The sequence below is a fragment of the Cherax quadricarinatus genome, chromosome 1 (genome assembly GCF_038502225.1).
Source record: "Cherax quadricarinatus isolate ZL_2023a chromosome 1, ASM3850222v1, whole genome shotgun sequence".
Taxonomy (NCBI): domain Eukaryota; kingdom Metazoa; phylum Arthropoda; class Malacostraca; order Decapoda; family Parastacidae; genus Cherax; species Cherax quadricarinatus.
Genome location: NC_091292.1, coordinates 3,839,208 through 3,861,064, shown reverse-complemented (window position 1 = coordinate 3,861,064; position 21,857 = coordinate 3,839,208). Strand labels below are relative to the sequence as shown.

At 39.3% G+C, this 21,857-nt stretch overlaps 1 protein-coding gene across 12 annotated transcripts in view; it reads right to left on the bottom strand.

Annotated features, from left to right (window-relative positions):
* LOC128690850 (mucin-3B-like) overlaps window positions 1-21,857 on the bottom strand; it is a 245,985-nt gene that overhangs the window by 80,743 nt on the left and 143,385 nt on the right. For 10 of the 12 annotated variants that reach the window (XR_011392071.1, XR_011392075.1, XR_011392078.1 and 7 more), the window contains exon 18: window positions 19,311-19,394. Coding sequence is in view for 8 of the 12 variants with exons in the window: in XM_070085103.1 (XP_069941204.1) it covers window positions 19,311-19,394 (84 nt within the window). In the remaining 4 variants the exon portion in view is untranslated. Of the gene's footprint in view, window positions 1-47; window positions 62-19,310; window positions 19,395-21,857 lie in introns of all 12 variants that reach the window. The other 2 variants (XR_011392083.1, XM_070085642.1) reach the window with 1 other exon arrangement.

Below are 21,857 nucleotides of genomic sequence, written 5' to 3'. Positions count from 1 at the left end.
GGAGGAAGCCAACACCAACAATAATACATGGGCTGCTTCTCTCTTACCTCTATGAGTGAATCTGAAAAATACACAGTACTAGGGTCAGTTAAGTATTGCATCAGATTTTCAATATATGCTTTATTTTATAACTATAGTATATATATCTTGAAAATTGTTCCACAGTAAATTCAAGAGCAAATCATATATCCTATTAACCTATATCTAGTATGTTTTCTGTAATAACATCAGGGTGGTACCTGCAAAAATTTTGGTTGCAGACCATCTTTAATTTTCTTAAAGCATATACTATCACTGTTTAAATATGTGCAGGTAAATGTTCTATAAATGATCTATCAGAGAACTGAGGTAAACATTAATTTTCTTCTTATAAACTCATGTAACCAAGAATAGAAGAAAGGGAAAATTAGGAAAAATATAATCCAACAAGAATTTGTGGCACAGAGCTCAGTGATGCTATGGTAAAAGAACTCGATGGGTCATGGAAAGTCTCTTATTCCCTTCTTCAGTAAGCTGCCACTCACAGATAAGGCCTATTTACTATCTTAAAAATTTACAAATGCAAGTACAGTGGTCCCTCATTTATCGTCGGTAATCCGTTCCTGGAAGTGGGACTATTATCGAAATAGACGATTTTCGGATCAATTTTTCCCATAAGAAATAATGTAAATATAATTAATCCATTCCTGATACCCAGAAGTATTAAAACAAAAAATTTTTTTACATGAAATATAGATGTAGTACATAAACAATACAATGGGACATGATGAATGAAACGTTAACAGCATAACACTTACCTTTATTGGCAATTCTTCTTAGTGTATGGAAGACTGGAGAAGGAGAGAGATTGAATTACTGTTTGGAAGGGAAATCCCCTTCCATCAACACCTCAGGTACTAAGTGCTTTTCTGGGGTTACTTCTCTTCTCTGTTTCTTAATGCCACTAGGACCAGCTTGAGAGTCACTGGAGTCCTGTCTCACGAAAAACTGTCCAGAGAGCTCTGTTTCTGGCGTCTCTTTAAAACTTCCCTAAAATGGGCCAAGACTCTGTCACTGTACAAGTTGCCGATATGGCTTGCAACATCCTTCTCAGGGTGATGTTTCTCCATAAATCTTTCCATCCTACCCCACATTTCAAAAATCTCCTTAATTTCTGAAGAAGGCACCTTCTTCCATCTCTCTTCCTCCTCTGCAGCAAGATTCTGAGCTGCAATCTCTTGCTGTTCCTGCTGAAGCTCTTGCAGCTCCTCAGTGGTTAGCTCTTCGTTGTGGTCCTCCACCAACTCTTCCACATCCTCCAAACTCACATCCGACCCCATGGAACTCCCCAATGCCACAATAGAGTTCACAAGTGACATAGGCTCATCAGGGGCCACCTCAAACCCTTCAAAATCCCTCTTGTGGACACAATCTGGCCACAAGTTTCTCCAAGCAGAGTTCAAAGTCCTGGTAGTCACTCCCTCCCAAGCCTTACCTATAAGGCTTATGCAATGGAGAATACTGAAGTGTTCTTTCCAAAAATCTCTTAGGGTCAAGTGAGTGTGTGAGGTCACATTAAAGCACCTTTCAAACATTGCTTTGGTGTAGAGTTTTTTAAAGTTTGAAATGACCTGCTGGTCCATGGGCTGGAGGAGAGGAGTGGTATTCGGGGGCAAGAACTTTACTGTGATGAACCCAAACTCCTTCAGAATTAGGTCATCCAAGTTTGGAGGATGAGCAGGTGCATTGTCCATTACTAGGAGGCACTTGAGATCCAATTTCTTTTCCAGAAGGTAATTCTTCACACTAGGGCCAAACACTTCATTGAACCACTCAAGGAAAATTTCCCTCGTGACCCATGCCTTATTATTAGACCTCCAAAACACACACAATTTACTCTTCATAACATTGTTTTTCTTAAACACTCTGGGATTTTCAGAATAGTACACTAGTAATGGCTTCACTTTGAAATCCCCACTAGCATTAGCACAGAACATGAGCGTCAGCCTGTCTTTCATAGGTTTGTGTCCTGGCAGTGCCTTTTCCTCCTGAGTAATTTAGGTCCTCTTTGGCCTTTTCTTCCAAAAGAGGCCTGTTTTGTCACAAGTGAACACTTGTTCAAGTTTCAGTCCTTCAGCCTCTATGTACTACTTGAATTCATGCACATATTTTTCAGCCACTTTTTGGTCTGAACTGGCAGCCTCACCATGCCTTATCACACTGTGTATGCCAGTATGCTTCTTAAATCTCTCAAACCAGCCTTTGCTGACCTTAAATTCACTCACATCACCACTAGTTGCAGGCAATTTCTTTACCAAATCGTCATGCAACTGCCTAGCCTTTTCACAAATAATCGACATCATAAGATTATCTCCTGCTAATTGTTTCTCGTTTATCCACACCAATAATAACTTCTCAACATCTTCGAGTACTGGTGATCTCTTTTTTGTCAGCATATTTACCCCTATGCAACAACAGCTTCCTTGATTTCCTTTTTCTTGGCCACGATGGAAGATATGGTTGTAAGGGATTTGTTATACATCCTGGCCAGTTCGCCCACACGTACGCCACTTTCATATTGTTCAATGATGTTTTTCTTAAATTCAATCGTATTTCTCACCTTCTTTACCAAAGGCTTGGCACTAGGAGCTTTCTTTGGAGCCATGGTAGCTTATTTAGCACTTGCAAGCACTAAAATGAATGAAATACGTATTATGAAATATTTCGTACGAACAAGTGAGGTGACCGTCGCTCACTGGTCAACAATGGCACACTGGCTGGGAAGGGAGGCCGAGGCGGCTCAGAGTGTGAGTACGTGTCCAGGACAAAAGACGATTAGCGAGTCAACGGACCATTTGTGAGCCAATGTTTGGACGAAATGACGCGACGATTTCCGAAAAGGATGACTATCAAGCCGGACAATTATTGAGGGACCACTGTACAGTGGAACCTCGGTTTTTGTATGCCCTAGTTTGTATGTAAAACTGTAGTTATTGTCTATAAAATGTATTTTTTGTTAATATTTTTGGGTGTCTGGAAAGGATTAATTGGATTTACATTATTTCTTATGGGAAATATTAACAAAAACTACAATTTATAGAGAATAACTATAGATTTACACACAAACTAGGGCATACAAAAACCAAGGTTCCCCTGTAGTTAAAATATCTGAAATGTGTTTAACAATAAAACACTGCAGCTTAAAAGCAAAAGTAAAATTCAAACATATTACGGCAGTAAAGTATGTACAGTAATAAGCAAACAATGAGAAGAAATTATTGGTAGTAAGAATTCAAAATTTTAACAAAACAGAAGAAATAGGTAAATTACAAAAAACATCATATGAAGGCTACAAAATAAACTAATAAAATAGCATCAGATTAAGTGACACAAATAACTGTTCAATATAGTTATTAACACTTGACTTTTAAAGCAGACAGACCACCAAATCAAAGGGTACATGACAGACAATGATGGACAATACCACACAAAACATTCATTGCAAATATGTAAAATAAGGCAAACACATTTTGGTAATACTCTATGTACTTATATTTTCCTGAAATGCAAAAAAATGTAGGCAAGTATAACAAGCATTTTAAAGTCATGAATTACTAAAGCTCATGTGTGAGTGAAATGTTATCCAAATACATACAGGTTTGTTCTTGTATCAGTGTCTGTGTTCTAATGTACCTGTTACTCTACATACTTAAGATAAGAATAACAAAAAAAAGTTTAAGCAACGAAAAATTAGAAATAATATTGTTCCAGAAGGGAGTATAAAGGAAGCAAATATATTTAGATATAGTATTTGAGAATGAATATGCTGGCAGAAGAGTCTATAAAAAATGAGGTGAACCACAGAACAGACGAGGGAAAAAGGTTGATAGTGTTAAGGCATCTGTGGGGAGAAAGAAATTCATCTGTGGAAGCTAAAGAGGGAAGTACCTGAGTAAAGTGGTATCAACCATTTACTGTAAAGTAAAACTTCAATTTAAAGGACTCTGATTTAATAGATTTCAGTTTTAACATAAATCTATGGCAGGATGTCCAGAAACAAAAAAGTCCATTGAATCCAGAATTGTCTGTTATTGTTTAAATTATGGGGAAAACTATCTCCCCATGTGGATTTAACAGACAATTGGCAGTAATGGACACCCTTCCTCCCTATTACCATATATACCTGTGTATTTGTCGTGATTTTAAGACTAATTTTTAAGCAAAAAGTCAAGAATCAATTTATTCATAGATACTACTTTTAAAAGAAATTCTAACATACTGAGTCCTAACCACACATTAGATTCCTACTTCCTGGTGCATCAAGGTACAAACCATATTCCATCTTGACTTAACCTTTTCGCTCTCCAGATCCCCAAAATTAATATTGCCCTGTGTCCACTATTTTTTCTTCTGAAATGGTAGAGAATCTTTTTCAGAAGGTAATGACACCAAAAGTACAAAATCAGAGCGAAAACTTACAGAACTACACATGTGCGAAGTTAGAATCTGGATGTAATTGACCCATCAGCGTTTTCACCCACTTTAAGCCAGTTCCATTGCTCCAATCAACCAAATTCTTAGCTATTTCACTAGTATGCCTTCTGTTCTACTGAATGAGCCCAAGAAACTGCCCATTTAACTATTACAACTACCCTGTAAAGTAAAAGGACACAAGTGCAACTAATGTGACATTTATTGTGGCAACGTTTCGCTCTCCAGGAACTTTGTCAAGCTGTTACAAGCAGTACATGGACACAGAGGGTATATATAGGCTCAGAGTGAGGTGCACCTCACTCTGAGCCTATATATACCCTCTGTGTCCATGTACTGTTTGTAATGGCTTGATAAAGCTCCTGGAGAGCGAAACGTTGCCACAATAAATGTCACATTAGTTGCACTTAGTGTCCTTTTACTTTACATATTGTCGGTAGTTCTACCAACATTATTACAACTACCCTACAAAGTGAACAGAAGTTAGTAGTTTGGCCAATTGTACACACAATTAAAAAAATGCCAAGTTGAAAATGGGGTTCAAAATAAAAAATATTGACATTCCTGGCACTAAAACATCTCCTCTGTTCCTTAATCACACCCCTAGGCCTCTTCTATATTACACTTGCCTTCCATTTTGAATTCATAATTACACCAAAATGAAAGGTTTACTCTTTCTCAAATAAAATACAGTAGACCCCCAGTTTCGTAATTAATCCATTCCAGAAGGTTGGCCTAAAATGGCCGAAAACCAAAGTAATATTTCCCATATGAAATAAAGTAAATCCAATTAATCCGTTTCAGACACCCAAAGGTATTAACAAAAAATACATTTTATGGAGAATAACTATAGTTTTACATACAGAAAACAATGAGAAATAAATATAAACGACTAATTTTAATGATAAATAAACATTACATACCTTTACTGAAGACTTGTTGGTGAGTAGTATTTATTTGTAGTCCCAGGCGAACTACATCCCACTGTACACCTACCGGCTACATACACTGCGACCTACAGCCATATTATTACCATCGACATACGATGCTCACTGAGCTTGTTTCTAATAATTACTCTTAGATGCCATCATAAACAAAGGGAGAAGTAATGAATAATTCATGCTGAGAATTGTAAAAAAAAGCCTTGTGTACTATTAACCCTTTGACTGTCGAGGTCGTATATATACGTCTTACGAAGTACCGTGTTTGACGTACATATACAGTGGACCCCCGCATACCGTACGCATCGCATAACGTTCAATCCGCATACCGCTCGCTTTTATCGCAAAAATTTTGCCTCGCATACCGCCCAAAAACCCGCTCACCGCTCTTCGTCCGAGACGCGTCCAATGTGCGCCCTTAGCCAGCCTCACATGTGCCGCCGGTGGCATTGTTTACCAGCCAGCCTCCGCGGTAACATCCAAGCATACAATCGAAACATTTTGTATTATTACAGTGTTTTTGGTGATTTTATCTGGAAAATAAGTGACCATGGGCTCCAAGAAAGCTTCTAGTGCCAACCCTACAGGAATAAGGGTGAGAATTACTATAGAGATGAAGAAAGAGATCATTGATAAGTATGAAAGTGGAGTGCGTGTCGCCAACCTGGCCAGGTTGTACAAGAAACCCAAATCAACCATCGCTACTATTGTGGGCAACAAAAAGGCAATCAAGGAAGCTGTTCTTGCCAAAGGTTCAACTGTGTTTTCGAAACAGAGATCGCAAGTGATGGAAGATGTTGAGAGACTCTTGTTGGTGTGGATAAATGAAAAACAGCTAGCAGGAGATAGCGTCTCTCAAGCAATCATAAGCGAAAAGGCTAGGAAGTTGCATGAGGATTTAATTAAAAAAATGCCTCCAACTAGTGATGATGTGAGTGAATTTAAGGCCAGAAAAGGTTGGTTTGAGAGATTTAAGAAGCGTAGTGGCATACATAGCGTGATAAGGCATGGTGAGGCTGCCAGTTCGGACCACAAAGCAGCTGAAAAATATGTGCAGGAATTCAAGGAGTACATAGACAGTGAAGGACTGAAACCTGAACAAGTGTTTAATTGTGATGAAACAGGCCTGTTTTGGAAGAAAATGCCAAGCAGGACCTACATTACTGAGGAGGAAAAGGCACTCCCAGGACATAAGCCTATGAAAGACAGGCTTACTTTGTTGATGTGTTCCAATGCTACTGGTGATTGCAAAGTGAAGCCTTTATTAGTGTATCACTCTGAAACTCCCAGACTGTTCAGGCAAAAGAATGTCCTCAAGGAGAATTTGTGTGTGCTGTGGAGGGTAAACAGTAAGGCATGGGTCACTAGGGACTTTTTCTATGACTGGTTACACCATGCATTTGCCCCCAATGTGAAAGATTACCTAACTGAAAAGAAATTAGAACTTAAGTGCCTCCTGGTGTTAGACAATGCCCCTGGTCATCCTACAGACGTGGCAGAGCGACTTTATGGGGACATGAAATTCATTAAGGTGAAGTTTTTGCCTCCTAATACCACTCCTCTCCTGCAGCCCATGGACCAGCAGGTTATTGCAAACTTCAAAAAACTGTACACAAAAGCTCTGTTTGAAAGGTGCTTTGTAGTGACCTCAGAAACTCAACTGACTCTAAGAGAGTTTTGGAGAGAGCACTTTAATATCCTCAATTGTGTAAACCTTATAGGTAAGGCTTGGGAGGGAGTGACTAAGAAGACCTTGAACTCTGCTTGGAAGAAACTGTGGCCAGAATGTGTAGACAAAAGGGATTTTGAAGGGTTTGAGGCTAACCCTGAGAGGATTATGCCAGTTGAGGAATCCATTGTGGCATTGGGAAAGTCCTTGGGGTTAGAGGTTAGTGGGGATGATGTGGAAGAGTTGGTGGAGGAGGACAATGAAGAACTAACCACTGATGAGCTGATAGATCAACTTCAACAGCAAGAGGCCAGACCTGAGGAAACTGGTTCGAAGGAGGGGAGAGAGAAATTGAAGAAATTGCCTACTACAAAGATTAAGGAAATCTGTGTAAAGTGGCTTGAAGTGCAAACCTTCATGGATGAAAATCACCCTCACACAGCTATTGCAAGCCGTGCTGGTGATTATTACACTGACAATGTTGTGAAACACTTTAGGAAGTCATAAAGGAACGAGAGGTACAGGCCACTATGGACAGATATGTTGTGCGAAAGAAGTCCAGTGACTCTGAAGCTGGTCCTAGTGGCATTAAAAGAAGAAGGGAAGTAACCCCAGAAAAGGACTCGACACCTCAAGTCTTAATGGAAGGGGATTCCCCTTCTAAACACTAACACTCTCTCTCCCCTCCTCCCATCCCATCAATCATCACCAGATCTTCAATAAAAGTAAGTGTCATGTAATTGTGCATGCCTTTTTCAGTTTGTGTGTATTAAAATTAACATTTCATGTGGTAACATTTTTTTTTTTCATACTTTTGGGTGTCTTGCACGGATTAATTTGATTTCCATTATTTCTTATGGGGAAAATTTATTCGCATACCGATCATTTCGCATAACAATCAGCCCTCTTGCACGGATTAAAGTCGCTATGCGGGGGTCCACTGTATTCATAAATTCTAGCGGCTTCAAATCAAGCAGGAGAAAGCTGGTAGGCCCACATGCGAGAGAATAGGTCTGTGTGGTCAGTGCGCACCACCTAAAAAAATCCTGGAGCATGCAGTGCATAATGAGAAAAAAATAACTCCGACCGTTTTTTTAATTAAAATGCCGACTTTGTGGTCTATTTTCGTATAGTATTTATGGTTGTATTCTTGTTTTCTTGGTCTCATTTGATAGAATGGAAAACATATTATAGAAATAGAGGTGATACTGATTGATTTTACTATAAAAAGAACCTAGAAATGGAGCTCAAAGTAGGGGAAATGTTTGATTTTTGCCGATGTTCAGAAGTAAACAAATGATGTCGTTGTCCAATAAATGTCCAACTAGCCATTCTAATATGCAGTCATGAATGGGTTGATGTTATTTATACAATTATTACAGTATTGCAGTAGTCTGCATAACAGTAAATCTTCTATTTTTTGTTTGAATAAAAATTCAAAATAGAAAGCAAGAGTAATATCAGAGGGGCTTGGAGACGTGACTGATGAACCAAGAAAATGTTATTTTAGAGCCAGGAATGTCTGCATTGTTCATTCTGGACCTTATTTTGAAATTGTCATATTTTTTTAATTTTCGTGAAATTGGCCAAATTGCAAATTTCTGGCCACATTATTGGGTAGTTGAAATCGGTAAATGGGCAGTTTCTTGTACTCAATCGATAGAAAAAATGGAGTTCTAAAGAAATAGCTATGAGTTTGGTCGACTGGAACAATGGAATTAGCCGAAAATAGGGCTCAAAGTGGGCAAAATCGCCAATTTGTAAATATCACTGAGGTTGTTAACTTAGCGCGAGTGTAATTCCGTCGGTTTTCCATCAAATTTCATGTTTTTGGGGTCATTACAATTGGGAAAAGATTCTCTATCATTTCATAAGAAAACAATTTTTTTTTTTTAATTTTGCGACACCAGGATTGGGGGTTGCGACAGTCAAGGGGTTAAGGAAGGTTACTGGGCCAACGCAGATTCATACACGTTTTCTCCGAAGCTGGACCTGAGAAAACATAATGTTTACCCTCCACCCGACCCCATCCTCGATAACATATAAACATTGCATGTTTATATGCTATGTAACATGTTTCTTATACGTACTATAATTTTGAAAGAAAGATCATAGATGGATTAGGGAAAATGTCTACATTAACTTAAAATAAGACATTTAATATGCCCAAGAGTGATAATCATTAACCCTTTGACTGTTTCAGCCATATATATATACATCTTACGAGCCAGTGTTTCGGACGTATATACGTATACAGTGGACCCCCGCATAACGATGGCATCACATAGCGATTATTTCGCATACCGCTTACTTTAATCGCAAAATTTTTGCCGCGCATACCGATTAAAAACCCGCTCACCGATTTTCGTCCGAGACGCGTCCAATGTGCGCCCTCACCCAGCCTCACATGTGCCGCCCATGCCATTGTTTACCAGGCAGCCTCCGCGCTAACATCCAAGCATACACTCGGAATATTTCGTATTATTACAGTGTTTTCGGTGGTGTTTCTGGAAAATAAGTGACCATGGGCCCCAAGAAAGCTTCTAGTGCCAACCCTGTGGTAAAAAGGGTGAGAATTAGTATGGAAATTAAGAAAGATTTTGAAGGGTTTGGGGCTAACCCTGAGAAGCCTATGCCAGTTGTGGAATCCATTGTGCCTACTTCAAAGATTAAGGAAATGTGTGCACAGTGGGTTGAACTGCAAACCTTTATGGATGAAAATCACCCTCACACAGCTGTTGCAAGCCGTGCTGGTGACTATTTCAATGACAATGTTGTGGCCCATTTTAGACAAATCGTAAAGGAACGGGAGGTACAGAGCTCTATGGACAGATTTGTTGTGTGACAGAGGTCCAGTGACTCTCAAGCTGGTCCTAGTGGCATTAAAAGAAGAAGGGAAGTAACCCCAGAAAAGGACTTGCTACCTCAAGTCCTAATGGAAGGGGATTCCCCTTCTAAACAGTAAGAAGATAATGCTCTCCCCTCCTCCCATCCCATCAATCATCACCAGATCTTCAATAAAAGTAAGTGTCATGTAAGTGTGCATGCCTTTTTCAGTTTGTGTGTATTAAAATTAACATTTCATGTGGTAAAAAATTTTTTTTTTCATACTTTTGGGTGTCTTGCACGGACTAATTTTATTTCCATTATTTCTTATGGGGAAAATTCATTCACATAACGATTATTTCGCATAACAATTACCCCTCTTGCACGGATTAAAATCGTTAACCGGGGGTCCACTGTACTCAATAATTCTAGCGGCTTCAAATCAAGCAGGAGAAAACTGGTAGGCCCACATGTGAGAGAATGAGTCTGTGCGGTCAGTGTGCACTGTATAAAAAAAATCCTGCAGCACACAGTGCATAATGAGAGAAAAAAAACTGACCGTGTTTTTGGATTAAAACGCCGAATTTGAGGGGTATTTTCCTATAGTATTTATGGATGTATTCTCGTTTTCTTGGTCTCATTTGATAGAATGGAAAGCATATTACAGAAATAGAGATGATTTTGATTAGTTTCACGATGAAAAGGACCTTGAAATTGAGCTCAAAGTAGCAGAAATGTTCGATTTTTACCAATGTTCAAGAGTAAGCAAATCACACCACACGTCCAATACACGCCAACTGGGGAGTCTAATATTCTTTCACTAGTGCACTGATATTATTTATACCATCTTTACAATAATGCAGTAATCTGCATAACAGTAAATCTTCTATTTTGTGTGAATAAAAAATCAAAATAGAAAGCAAGAGTAATATAAGAGGGGCCTGGAGATGTGACTAATGAACAGAGGATATGTTATTTTAGTGCCAAGAATGTCTGCATTGTTTATTCTGGACCCTATTTTGAAATTGGCATCTTTTTTTAATTTGCATGAAATTGGCCAAATTGCCAATTTCTGACCACTTTACAGTGGACCCCCGCATACCGTTGGCATCATATAACGATTAATCCGCATACCGCTTGCTTTAATCGCAAAAATTTTGCCTCGCATACCGCTTAAAAACCCGCTCACCGCTGTTCGTCCGAGACGCGTCCAATGTGCGCCTTAGCCAGCCTCACATGTTCCGCCGGTGGCATTGTTTACCAGCCAGCCTCCGCGGTAGCATCCATGCATACAATCGTAACATTTCGTATTATTACAGTGTTTTTGGTGATTTTATCTGGAAAATAAGTGACCATGGGCCCCAAGAAAGCTTCTAGTGCCAACCCTACAGCAATAAGGGTGAGAATTACAATAGAGATGAAGAAAAAGATCATTGATAAGTATGAAAGTGGAGTGCATGTCTCCGAGCTGGCCAGGTTGTATAATAAACCCCAATCAACCATCGCTACTATTGGTGGTACAGCTGCTGCTGCTGCTGCTGCACTGTCAGCTGCTGCTGCTGCTGTAGCATCGTCTGCTGCTGCTGTAGCACTGTCAGCTGCTGCTGCTGCTGTAGCACTGTCAGCTGCTGCTGCTGCTGTAGCATCGTCTGCTGCTGCTGTAGCATCGTCTGCTGCTGCTGTAGCATCGTCTGCTGCTGCTGCTGCTGTAGCATCGTCTGCTGCTGCTGTAGCATCGTCTGCTGCTGCTGTAGCATCGTCTGCTGCTGCTGTAGCATCGTCTGCTGCTGCTGTAGCACTGTTGTTGGTGTGGCTTATTGAGAATATACCAAGAAACAATTAACCCCAGAGGATTTGCCACCCAGGATAACCCAAAAAAGTCAGTGTCATCGAAGACTGTCTAACTTATTTCCATTGGGGTCCTTAATCTTGTCTCCCAGGATGCAACCCACACCAGTCGACTAACACCCAGGTGAACAGGGAAAAATGCCTGGAACTAGTGCTCATATTGGTGAATTTAAAGCCAGCAAAGGTTGGTTTGAGAGATTTAAGAATCATAGTGACATACACAGTGTGATAAGGCATGTTCTGGAAGAAAATACCAAACAGGACCTACAGTACTCAGGAGGAAAAGGCACTCCCAGGACACAGTGTCTCATCAGTCATTGCTGCATCTTCAATAAAGGTAAGTGTCATTTATTCTTCATTTAGTAGACTAGTACATGCACAATATATACTGTGCATGTACTACTCTACTATTGTGCATGCATCCTTCTCTTTGTGTGTAGGAAAATGTATATTTCATGTGGTAAAAATTTTTTTTTTCATACTTTTGGGTGTCTTGCACGGATTAATTTGATTTCCATTATTTCTTATGGGGAAAATTCATTCGCATACCGATTATTTCGCATACCAATGAGCCCTCTTGCACGGATTAAAATCGGTATGCGGGGGTCCACTGTACTGGGTAGTTGAAATCAGTAAATTGGTGGCATCTTGCACTCAGTTGACAGAAAAATGGAGTTCTAAAGGCATACCTATGAGTTTGGTCGACTGGAACAATGAAATTGGCCAAAAATAGGGCTCAAAGTCAGCGAAATCGCCGATGCATACAAATCGCCGAGATCGCTAACTTCACGGGAGCATAATTCCGCAAGTTTTTCAATCAAATTTCGTACTTTTGGTGTCATTACCACCAGGAAAAGATTCTCTGTCATTTCATAAGAAAAAAATAATTTTTTTTCCAAAAAAACTTTTCAACACCAGGAAACACTCCAGGATTTGGGGTTGCGACAGCCAAAGGGTTAAACATACATCGCATATAAACATTGTATGTTTATATGCATGTTTATATGTTTATATAATTTTGAAGAAAATATCATAGATGGATTAATGAAAATGCCTATATTAACGTAAAATAAGACATTTAATATGCCCAAGAGTGATTATTATTATGTACTATTAGTATTACTATGGTGTTAAGACTAGAAAGACATTCTTAGTGAACGAGTAACAGAGGCATGTTTACGGTACATAATGTGTTTCTTATATAATTTTGAAGAAAATATCATAGATGGATTAATGAAAATGTCTGTATTAACGTAAAATAAGACATTTAATGTACCCAAGAGCGAGTCACAAACTTATGAGCGGCGCAGGTGGATGCGTCTGGTACCGATGATTTCTGAGCCAGTGGACGAAACCCGGGGGAAATTTTGCCAAAAAAAGTGCTCGAAATACGAATTGTACGATTTCCGCACCAGCCGGGGGTACACTGTATAACCAGGTATGAGTGGCTAGAGTTTATATCCTATTAAAAACCCATAAAACAGACCAGGGGTGAAGGAGGCCATACCTGTCTTAGGAAAATCAGCAAAAATCAAATATTTCTGCTACGTTGAACCCAATTTCAAGCTACTTCTGGTCCTGAAACCAATGAAAATCATCTCTATTTCTGTAATATGTCTTCCAATCTACCAAATGATACCAAGAAACAGCCAATTAAACCATAAAAACCATTCGCAGAAAACACTACAAAATCACTTTTAAATCATATACATGGTCAGTTTTGTTTTTCCCATAATGAACTGTGGGGTGCAGGATTTTTTTAACCCTTTCACTGTAGAGACCCCTGTTCACAAATTTGCTCTGTGTCGAAGAATTTAAAAAAAAAAAAATTCTTATGAAATAATCTTTTCCTGATGGTAATGACAGCAAAAGTGCAAAATTTGATGGAAAACTTATGGAATTACACTCTTGCAAAGTTAGCGGTCTCGGCGATATATTCGCATCAGCGATTTCGCCCACTTTGAGCCCTCCATTTTTGGCCAATTCCATTGTTCCAATCGACCAAACTCATAGCTATTTTGCTAGAACTCCATTTGTTCTATCAACTGAGTACAGAAAACTGCCCATTTACTGATTTCAACTACCCAATAAAGTGGTCAGAAATTGGCAATTTGGCCAATTTCACACAAATTTCAAAAGATGCCAATTTCAAAATAGGGTCCAGAATAAACAATTCAGACATTCCTGGCACTAAAATAACATTTTTTCTGTTATTAGTCACATCTCTAGGCCCCTCTTATATTACTCTTGCTGTCCATTTTGAATTTTTATTCACACAAAAAATAGAAGATTTACTGTTATGCAGACTACTGCATTATTGTAATAATTGATTAAATAATGTCAACCCATTCGTGACTGTGTATTAGACTGGCCAATTGGACATGTATTGGATGGTGATGTCAATTGTTTATTCTTGAACAGTGAGCTCAATTTCAAGGCACTTTCATGAAATCAATCAAAATCATCTCTATTTTTGTAATATATCTTCGATTCTATCAAATGAGACCAAGAAAACCAGAATACAACCATAAATACTATATGAAAATACAGCCTCTCCTCACTTAACCCTTTGAGGGTTTTCGTCGTACTAGTACGTCTTACGCGTAGGGGTTTTTGACGTACTAGTACGCATAAATTCTAGCGGCCTCAAATCTCGCGCGAAAAGGCTGGTAGGCCTAGGTGTGAGAGAATGGGTCTGCGTGGTCAGTGTGCGCGGTAGAAAAAAAATCTGGGACCCAGTGGTGCATTGTGGGAATGCCCTCTTAGTAAACAATGTCCACCATGCCTCGCGATAAGAAGCTCCTCACTCCTTGGCGAATTGGGACACTTTTGTTCCCCAGTGACAGTTCTAATAGTGATGGAAGTGCCAGTGAAGATGATTTTCGTGGTTTTAGTGAGGTTTTGACCGAAATTAATGACCATAATATCGGTAATAGTGAAGAAAACCCAGACAACCCTCAGCCTTCCACCTCTGGTGCTGGGCCCTCGTGTTCACGTTCAGTTGTTCCAGAACCCAAGAGGAAACTTCTATTTTCCCAAATCCCAGACTCAGATGAGAGCATGGGTGATGATAGTGATAGTGAATATGAACTACAAGCTCTTCAAACTAGTTCCAGTAGTGATAGTGAAGTGCAATATTCCCCAGTGAAGCGTCAGTATATACGACGATATATGCGCTCTGGAAGTGTGCCATATGTTATACCAAGGGGAAGGAGTGTATCTCGGAGTACATCCCGTGGCTGTACAACAGGAACAGACAGTGAAAATGACGAAGATACTGTTGCAATTGGGATGGAAAATGTGCGTGGTGGTAGTGGTGCCGGCGGTGAGGCACCAGCAGTGGGCCATGCTGCCACCCACGCTGCCACCCACGCCGCTGCCTCAGCTGATCTAGAACAAAGGCCACCATCCCCCACTCACCCACCACACCAGCCTCCACAACCACAACCTCCACAACCACCACCACCTGTCATTGTCCAGTACCCACCAGCAGACCGCACCTGGGATTGGCAGGAAGCTGTCAATTTTGTTCCAAATCCCCACCAGTTTGATGGCAGCCAAAGTGGAATACGGCCATCTTGTGCACTTGGGAACAATGCCACTGAACTGGAATGTTTCGAGTTATTCTTTGACGAACCACTGATGAAAAGTATTGTCATGGAAAGCAACACATACTACGAGTACACCATGGCAAACACAATACTTTCACCAAAATCACGTCTACACCAATGGAAGGAGGCAACTGTGGCTGAGATGTATCTTTTCTTTGCCACAATAATGCTTATGCCACATGTGTATGAGCACAAAGTGAAATCATACTGGTCAACAGACCCCCTGATTGCAACACCAGGTTTCAGTGATATAATGCCAGTGAATCGATTTGTGCTAATGTTACGTATGCTTCACTTCTCAGATAAAACCAGGCCTGACAGAACTGACAGGTTATATAAGATTAGGAATGTGTTTGTGTATCTGAAACAGAAATTCAGTACTCATTTTTATCCCTTCAGGAAGCTTGTAATTGACGAGTCTTTGATTCTGTTCAAAGGAAGACTCTCTTTCAAGCAGTACATACCAAGCAAGAGGAAACGCTTTGGTATAAAGTTGTTTGTGCTTTGTGATTGTTACAGTGGTCTGGTATTGGATATTATTGTGTACACTGGAAGTTATACATTGCAAAATACCAGGAAGTTATTGGGCATCTCAGGTGATGTGGTTCGAACAATGATAGAACCATACCTTGGTAAGGGGCATATATTATATACGGATAACTGGTACACAAGCCCCTCACTCAGTGATTTTTTGCGAGTGAACATGACAGATGTGTGTGGCACAGTGCGTGCAAATCGAAAACATATGCCCAGGTTTGACGCTGGCACTCGCAGAGGTGAGGTGCAGGCGTTTGCTGCCAATGACATCATGGCATTTCGGTGGCATGACAAACAAGATGTCACACTGTTGTCATCAATTCACCCTAATGAAATGGCAGACAGTGGCAGGCAGCATAGAGAGAGAAATGAACCCATTCTAAAACCTGCAGCTGTGATTGATTACACCTTCAACATGCGTTCAGTGGACAAATGTGACATGCAGATTGGGTTTGCTGATTGTGTTCGCAAGAGTTATAAGTGGTACATCAAACTGTTTTTCCATCTTCTGGACATTTCCATGCTCAATGCTTATAATATGTATAAGATGAGCACCAGAAACAAACCACAGTACGGTGAATTCTGTTTGTCTGTCATCAGACAAATAGTATTCAAGTACCAAGGAAATGCACCTGCAATTGACCGCCCACCAAATTATCAACAACTACCTGATCGTCTGAAGCATGGTGATCACTTCCTGGTAAAACTGCCTGCTACTGCTTTGAAGAAAAAGGCTCAGAAGAGGTGTTACGTCTGTTCACATACAAAAAAAACGCCCACGACAACGCAGAGACACTCGTTTTATGTGTGAGGAGTGCAAAACTCCACTGTGCATGACACCATGTTTCAAAGACTTCCACAGGCTGCAGAACTTCTAGAAACATGTCCTGTGACTGTATATGTGTATATAAAATATAGAAAAATAGTAATAAACAACATTTCATATTGTTTGTTTGTGTAAATATTTTCTGTAAACAAAATAATGACAACAGTGTTTACGCCCTTATTGTGTAGTATTGAAAAAGAAATAACTTACAAAATACTGATCATGTTGGCCTCAGAGGCCATAAAAGTTACTCAGAAAAAGAAAAATTGAAAAATAATTAAAAATAGTACATAAAAAAGTAAATAGAAAAATACCGGGTGACGGCAGTCGGCGATGTTACCAGATGTTGTTCAATTTTGGCAAACTTCACACCTCCATATCTCGGTAAGTATTGACGTTAAAATTTTTTTGTTTAGCCTATAATGTTTAGAAAAAAATACTCTATTTTTTCATAAGAAAAAATAATTTTTTTTTTTTTTTGAAATTTGGCCGACCCTGAGAACGAGTTTTGGAGAGGGCCTGTCGACCCTCAAAGGGTTAACAACGGAGTTCAGTTCCTAAGACCACGTCATTAAACGAATTCATCGCTAAGTGAGGAGTATACTATAATGGTAGTGGGTTTGTGTCAACCATCTCTGATATTGTTTTAATGTCACCTTTGCACCATTTATAACATTTATGGTATATTTTTAAATGTTTATACAGTAGCATACTGTATACTGAAATAAACAGAACAGAGGAAATTAGCTCTAATATACATTATTTAGGTAAAAATACTGGTCAGAGAGCCCATCGTAAGTCCAAGGCATCAGTAAACAAGTACGTCGCTAAGTAAAGAGAGGCTGTACTCCTCAAAGCCAGCATTTTAAACAAAAAAACACGGTCTGATTTTTTCTCATTATGCACTGCATACTGCAGGATTTATTTTATACGCACACTGACCATGCAGACCTGTAGGTCTATTAGCTTTCTCCCACTAGATTTGAAGCCGCTAGAATTTTAGTGTATTAATACGCCACCGACACTGGCTTGTAAGCTGTACCTATACGTCACCGACAGTGCAAGGGTTAATATGGTGCACAATCACTGCATGGACCCATTTTCTCATACAGTGGACCCCTGGATTATGTAATTAATCCATTCCAGAGAGAGTGACTTATTCCGAATCTGACTTATTCCAAATTAACTTTCCTTATAAGAAATAATGGAAATCCAATTAAACTATTTCAGACACCCAAAAGTATTAAAAGAAATGTTTTCTACATGAAATATACATTTACCTACACAGAAAACAATGATACATAAAGAATAAAACAATAACAACATCACACTAACCTTTATTAAAGACATGGTGATGTAAGGAAGATGGGAGGAGGGAAGAGGATGGAGGTGTTTACAATTGTTTGGAAGGGGAATCCCCTTCCATAAAGACTTCAGGTACCAAGTCCTTATCCTGGGTTACTTCCCTTCTTTGTTTTTTAATGCCACTAGGACCAGCTTGAGAGTCACTGGACCCCTGCCGCTCAAAAAAGTGTTCCAGAGAGGTCTGTTTCTGGCGTATGTTAGGAATTGTGTTGGGAGATAGGACAAGATAGTCCTTCAATATGACACTAATATCAGCTCCATGGCTTATTTATCTAGCACAATTCATCAAATATGACATAATAAACAATATTAATAACATAGAAACATGATATATACTCTAGAATGAATAAAATATGGCATTAAAAAAATCACGAGTGGTGGTGTGTTGTTTGTTGTTGGGTGTATAAGGGCCACTGAAAGATAAGCTTTACATAGTGGTGGTGAAGGCGCCAGCAGAGGCGGTGGTGTTAGTCAGTAGCCCTATATACCTCCAACAACAATGGAGGAGTCAGTTTCGTGCTGTCCTTTTTCTATCGATTAATCACTTAACTTGCTACGCTGTTAATGCTCCACTTTATTGCTGGCTGGCGCTATAGCCTTTATCAACTCCTGCTGCTTTAGTATCATACATATTGCAGAATCACTGAAAAAGGCACATTCTCCAAAGGGCTGGCAGGCACTAGAAGCTTTCTTTGGGCCCATGGTGGCTTATTTAGCAGTTACAAGCACTAAAAAGAATGGAATAATACAAAATGTATCGTATAAACACATGGGATTGTCCTCACTGGCTGGCGAACGATGGCACACTGGCTGTACATGGAGTGTCGGGGCCGCTCAGGCTGTGCAGACACGTTCCGGATGAATGACCGATACCAAGTTCAGTGACGTTCACTGAGCCAATATTTTGACGAAAAAACATTACTTATTCTGAATATTACTCATTCCGATGACAACTTAATCTGGGGGTCCACTGTATCTTGGCCAAAATTTACAGCTCATAGTTTATGTGAGTGAGCTGAGTTCATGACCTAGAACTACATCAGGGACCCTGGCCTCAATGACGTAATTCTACATGGCAGACAGAGAAAAGGTTAATACAGAAAACTGATGATGAGCTTGCATTCTCAAATACATACTGTCACAAACTAAGCTTAAGATACACAGAATATTTCTTACAAAATAAAATACACACACATAAAAGATCACAGTGTACGTACCTCATGGAGAGCCTTTGCTTCATATAGGTTGTGGTTTGAGAACTTGAAACCAAATGTATTATTTAATGATGGGCCATCAATAGACTGGAATGAAAAAAATTAATAAAGTACATTAATCACTGTGCAAAATACCATTTGAGAAAGTTAACTTGCAAGTTACAAGTTTGCACAGGTGGACATATCCTGTTTATTTATACCGTATTTTACAGCATCAGAGACACTATTTTTTTTTCTCCCAAAATAAGTCTCGAAAACTTACCCAGCGTCTTGGAAGCTTAAGTACCATTTATCTTTTATTCCAAAATTTATTCAATCAGAACTGGGAGAAAGGCATCCTTGACACCGGAGCACCCCAATCACCATAAAATACGGTGATGTACCTGTAGTTATTTCAAGGAATCACTGTCCATGTAGCCCACTGCAAAACATGCATCTACAAGCAAGTGATTTTTTCAGAGGGATAGATATTACATAACTATTTTTGTTTCACAAATGTGAAAAAACAATCTCTTAGATACAACAGTAGGGCCCCACTTTTATGGTGGGTTAAGTTCCAGGCTACTGTCGTAAAGCTAATCACCCTTTCATCACTTAGAAATGCATATACAGTAAATGTCTGGTAACATGTTTACACTATCATTTATTAAGTTAGCAACAAAACTAGGCATAAAAAATGAAGTAAAATGCATATACAGTACACTCATTACTGACCTTAAAATATTTGTAGTCTTAATGTAGAATGAGAGGTAAGCAGTATTTACTGTAGAAAGTCAGGCGTGTCGTAGCCCGCCCAGCTACCACACCTCACAATTATGTTAATTTGTTCAAATGTATATGTAGTAGGTAGTAGGTTGGTAGACAGCAACCACCCAGGGAGGTACTACCGTCCTGCCAAGTGAGTGTAAAACGAAAGCCTGTAATTGTTTTACATGATGGTAGGATTGCTGATGTCTTTTGTCTGTCTCATAAATATGCAAGATTACAGGTACGTCTTGCTACTTCTACTTACACTTAGGTCACACTACACATACATATACACATTTATTCATACACACTCATCTGAGTTTTCTTTGATTTTATCTTAATAGTTCTTGGTCTTATTAATTTTCCTTTTATATCCATAGGGAAGTGGAATAAGAATCTTTCCTCCGTAAGCCATGCGTGTTGTAAAAGTCAACTAAAATGCCGGGAACAATGGGCTAGTAACCCCTTTTCCTGTAAAGATTACTAAAAAGAATAAGAAGAAGAAAATTGTCAAAGTGGGAAGTCTGAATGTGCGTGGATGTTGTGCAGATGATAAGAAAGAGATGATTGTGGATGTTATGAATGAGAAGAAGCTGGATGTCCTGGCTTTAAGTGAAACAAAGCTGAAGGGGGTGGGAGAGTTTCAGTGGAGAGGAATAAATGGGATTAGGTCAGGGGTTTCAAATAGAGTTAGAGCTAAAGAAGGAGTAGCAATAATGTTGAAGGATAAGCTATGGCAGGAAAAGAGGGACTATAAATGTATTAATTCAAGGATTATGTGGAGTAAAATAAAGATTGGATGTGAAAAGTGGGTTATAATAAGCGTGTATGCACCTGGAGAAGAGAGAAGTGTAGAGGAGAGAGAGAGATTTTGGGAAATGTTGAGTGAATGCGTGGGGAGTTTTGAATCAAGTGTGAGAGTAATGGTGGTTGGGGATTTCAATGCTAAAGTGGGTAAAAATGTTATGGAGGGAGTAGTAGGTAAATTTGGGGTGCCAGGGGTAAATGTAAATGGGGAGCCTTTAATTGAGCTATGTGTAGAAAGAAATTTGGTAATAAGTAATACATATTTTATGAAAAAGAGGATAAATAAATATACAAGGTATGATGTAGCACGTAATGAAAGTAGTTTATTAGATTATGTATTGGTGGATAAAAGGTTGATGGGTAGGCTCCAGGATGTACATGTTTATAGAGGGGCAACTGATATATCGGATCATTATTTAGTTGTAGCTACAGTTAGAGTAAGAGGTAGATGGGAAAAGAGGAAGGTGGCAACAACAAGTAAGAGGGAGGTGAAAGTGTATAAACTAAGGGAGGAGGAAGTTCGGGCGAGATATAAGCGACTATTGGCAGAAAGGTGGGATAGTGCAAAGATGAGTAATGGGGGGGTTGAAGAGGGTTGGAATAGTTTTAAAAATGCAGTATTAGAATGTGGGGCAGAAGTTTGTGGTTATAGGAGGGTGGGTGCAGGAGGAAAGAGGAGTGATTGGTGGAATGATGAAGTAAAGGGTGTGATAAAAGAGAAAAAGGTAGCTTATGAGAGGTTTTTACAAAGCAGAAGTGTTATAAGAAGAGCAGAATATATGGAGAGTAAAAGAAAGGTAAAGAGAGTGGTGAGAGAGTGCAAAAGGAGAGCAGATGATAGAGTGGGAGAGGCACTGTCAAGAAATTTTAATGAAAATAAGAAAAAATTTTGGAGTGAGTTAAACAAGTTAAGAAAGCCAAGGGAAAATATGGATTTGTCAGTTAAAAACAGAGTAGGGGAGTTAGTAGATGGGGAGATGGAGGTATTAGGTAGAT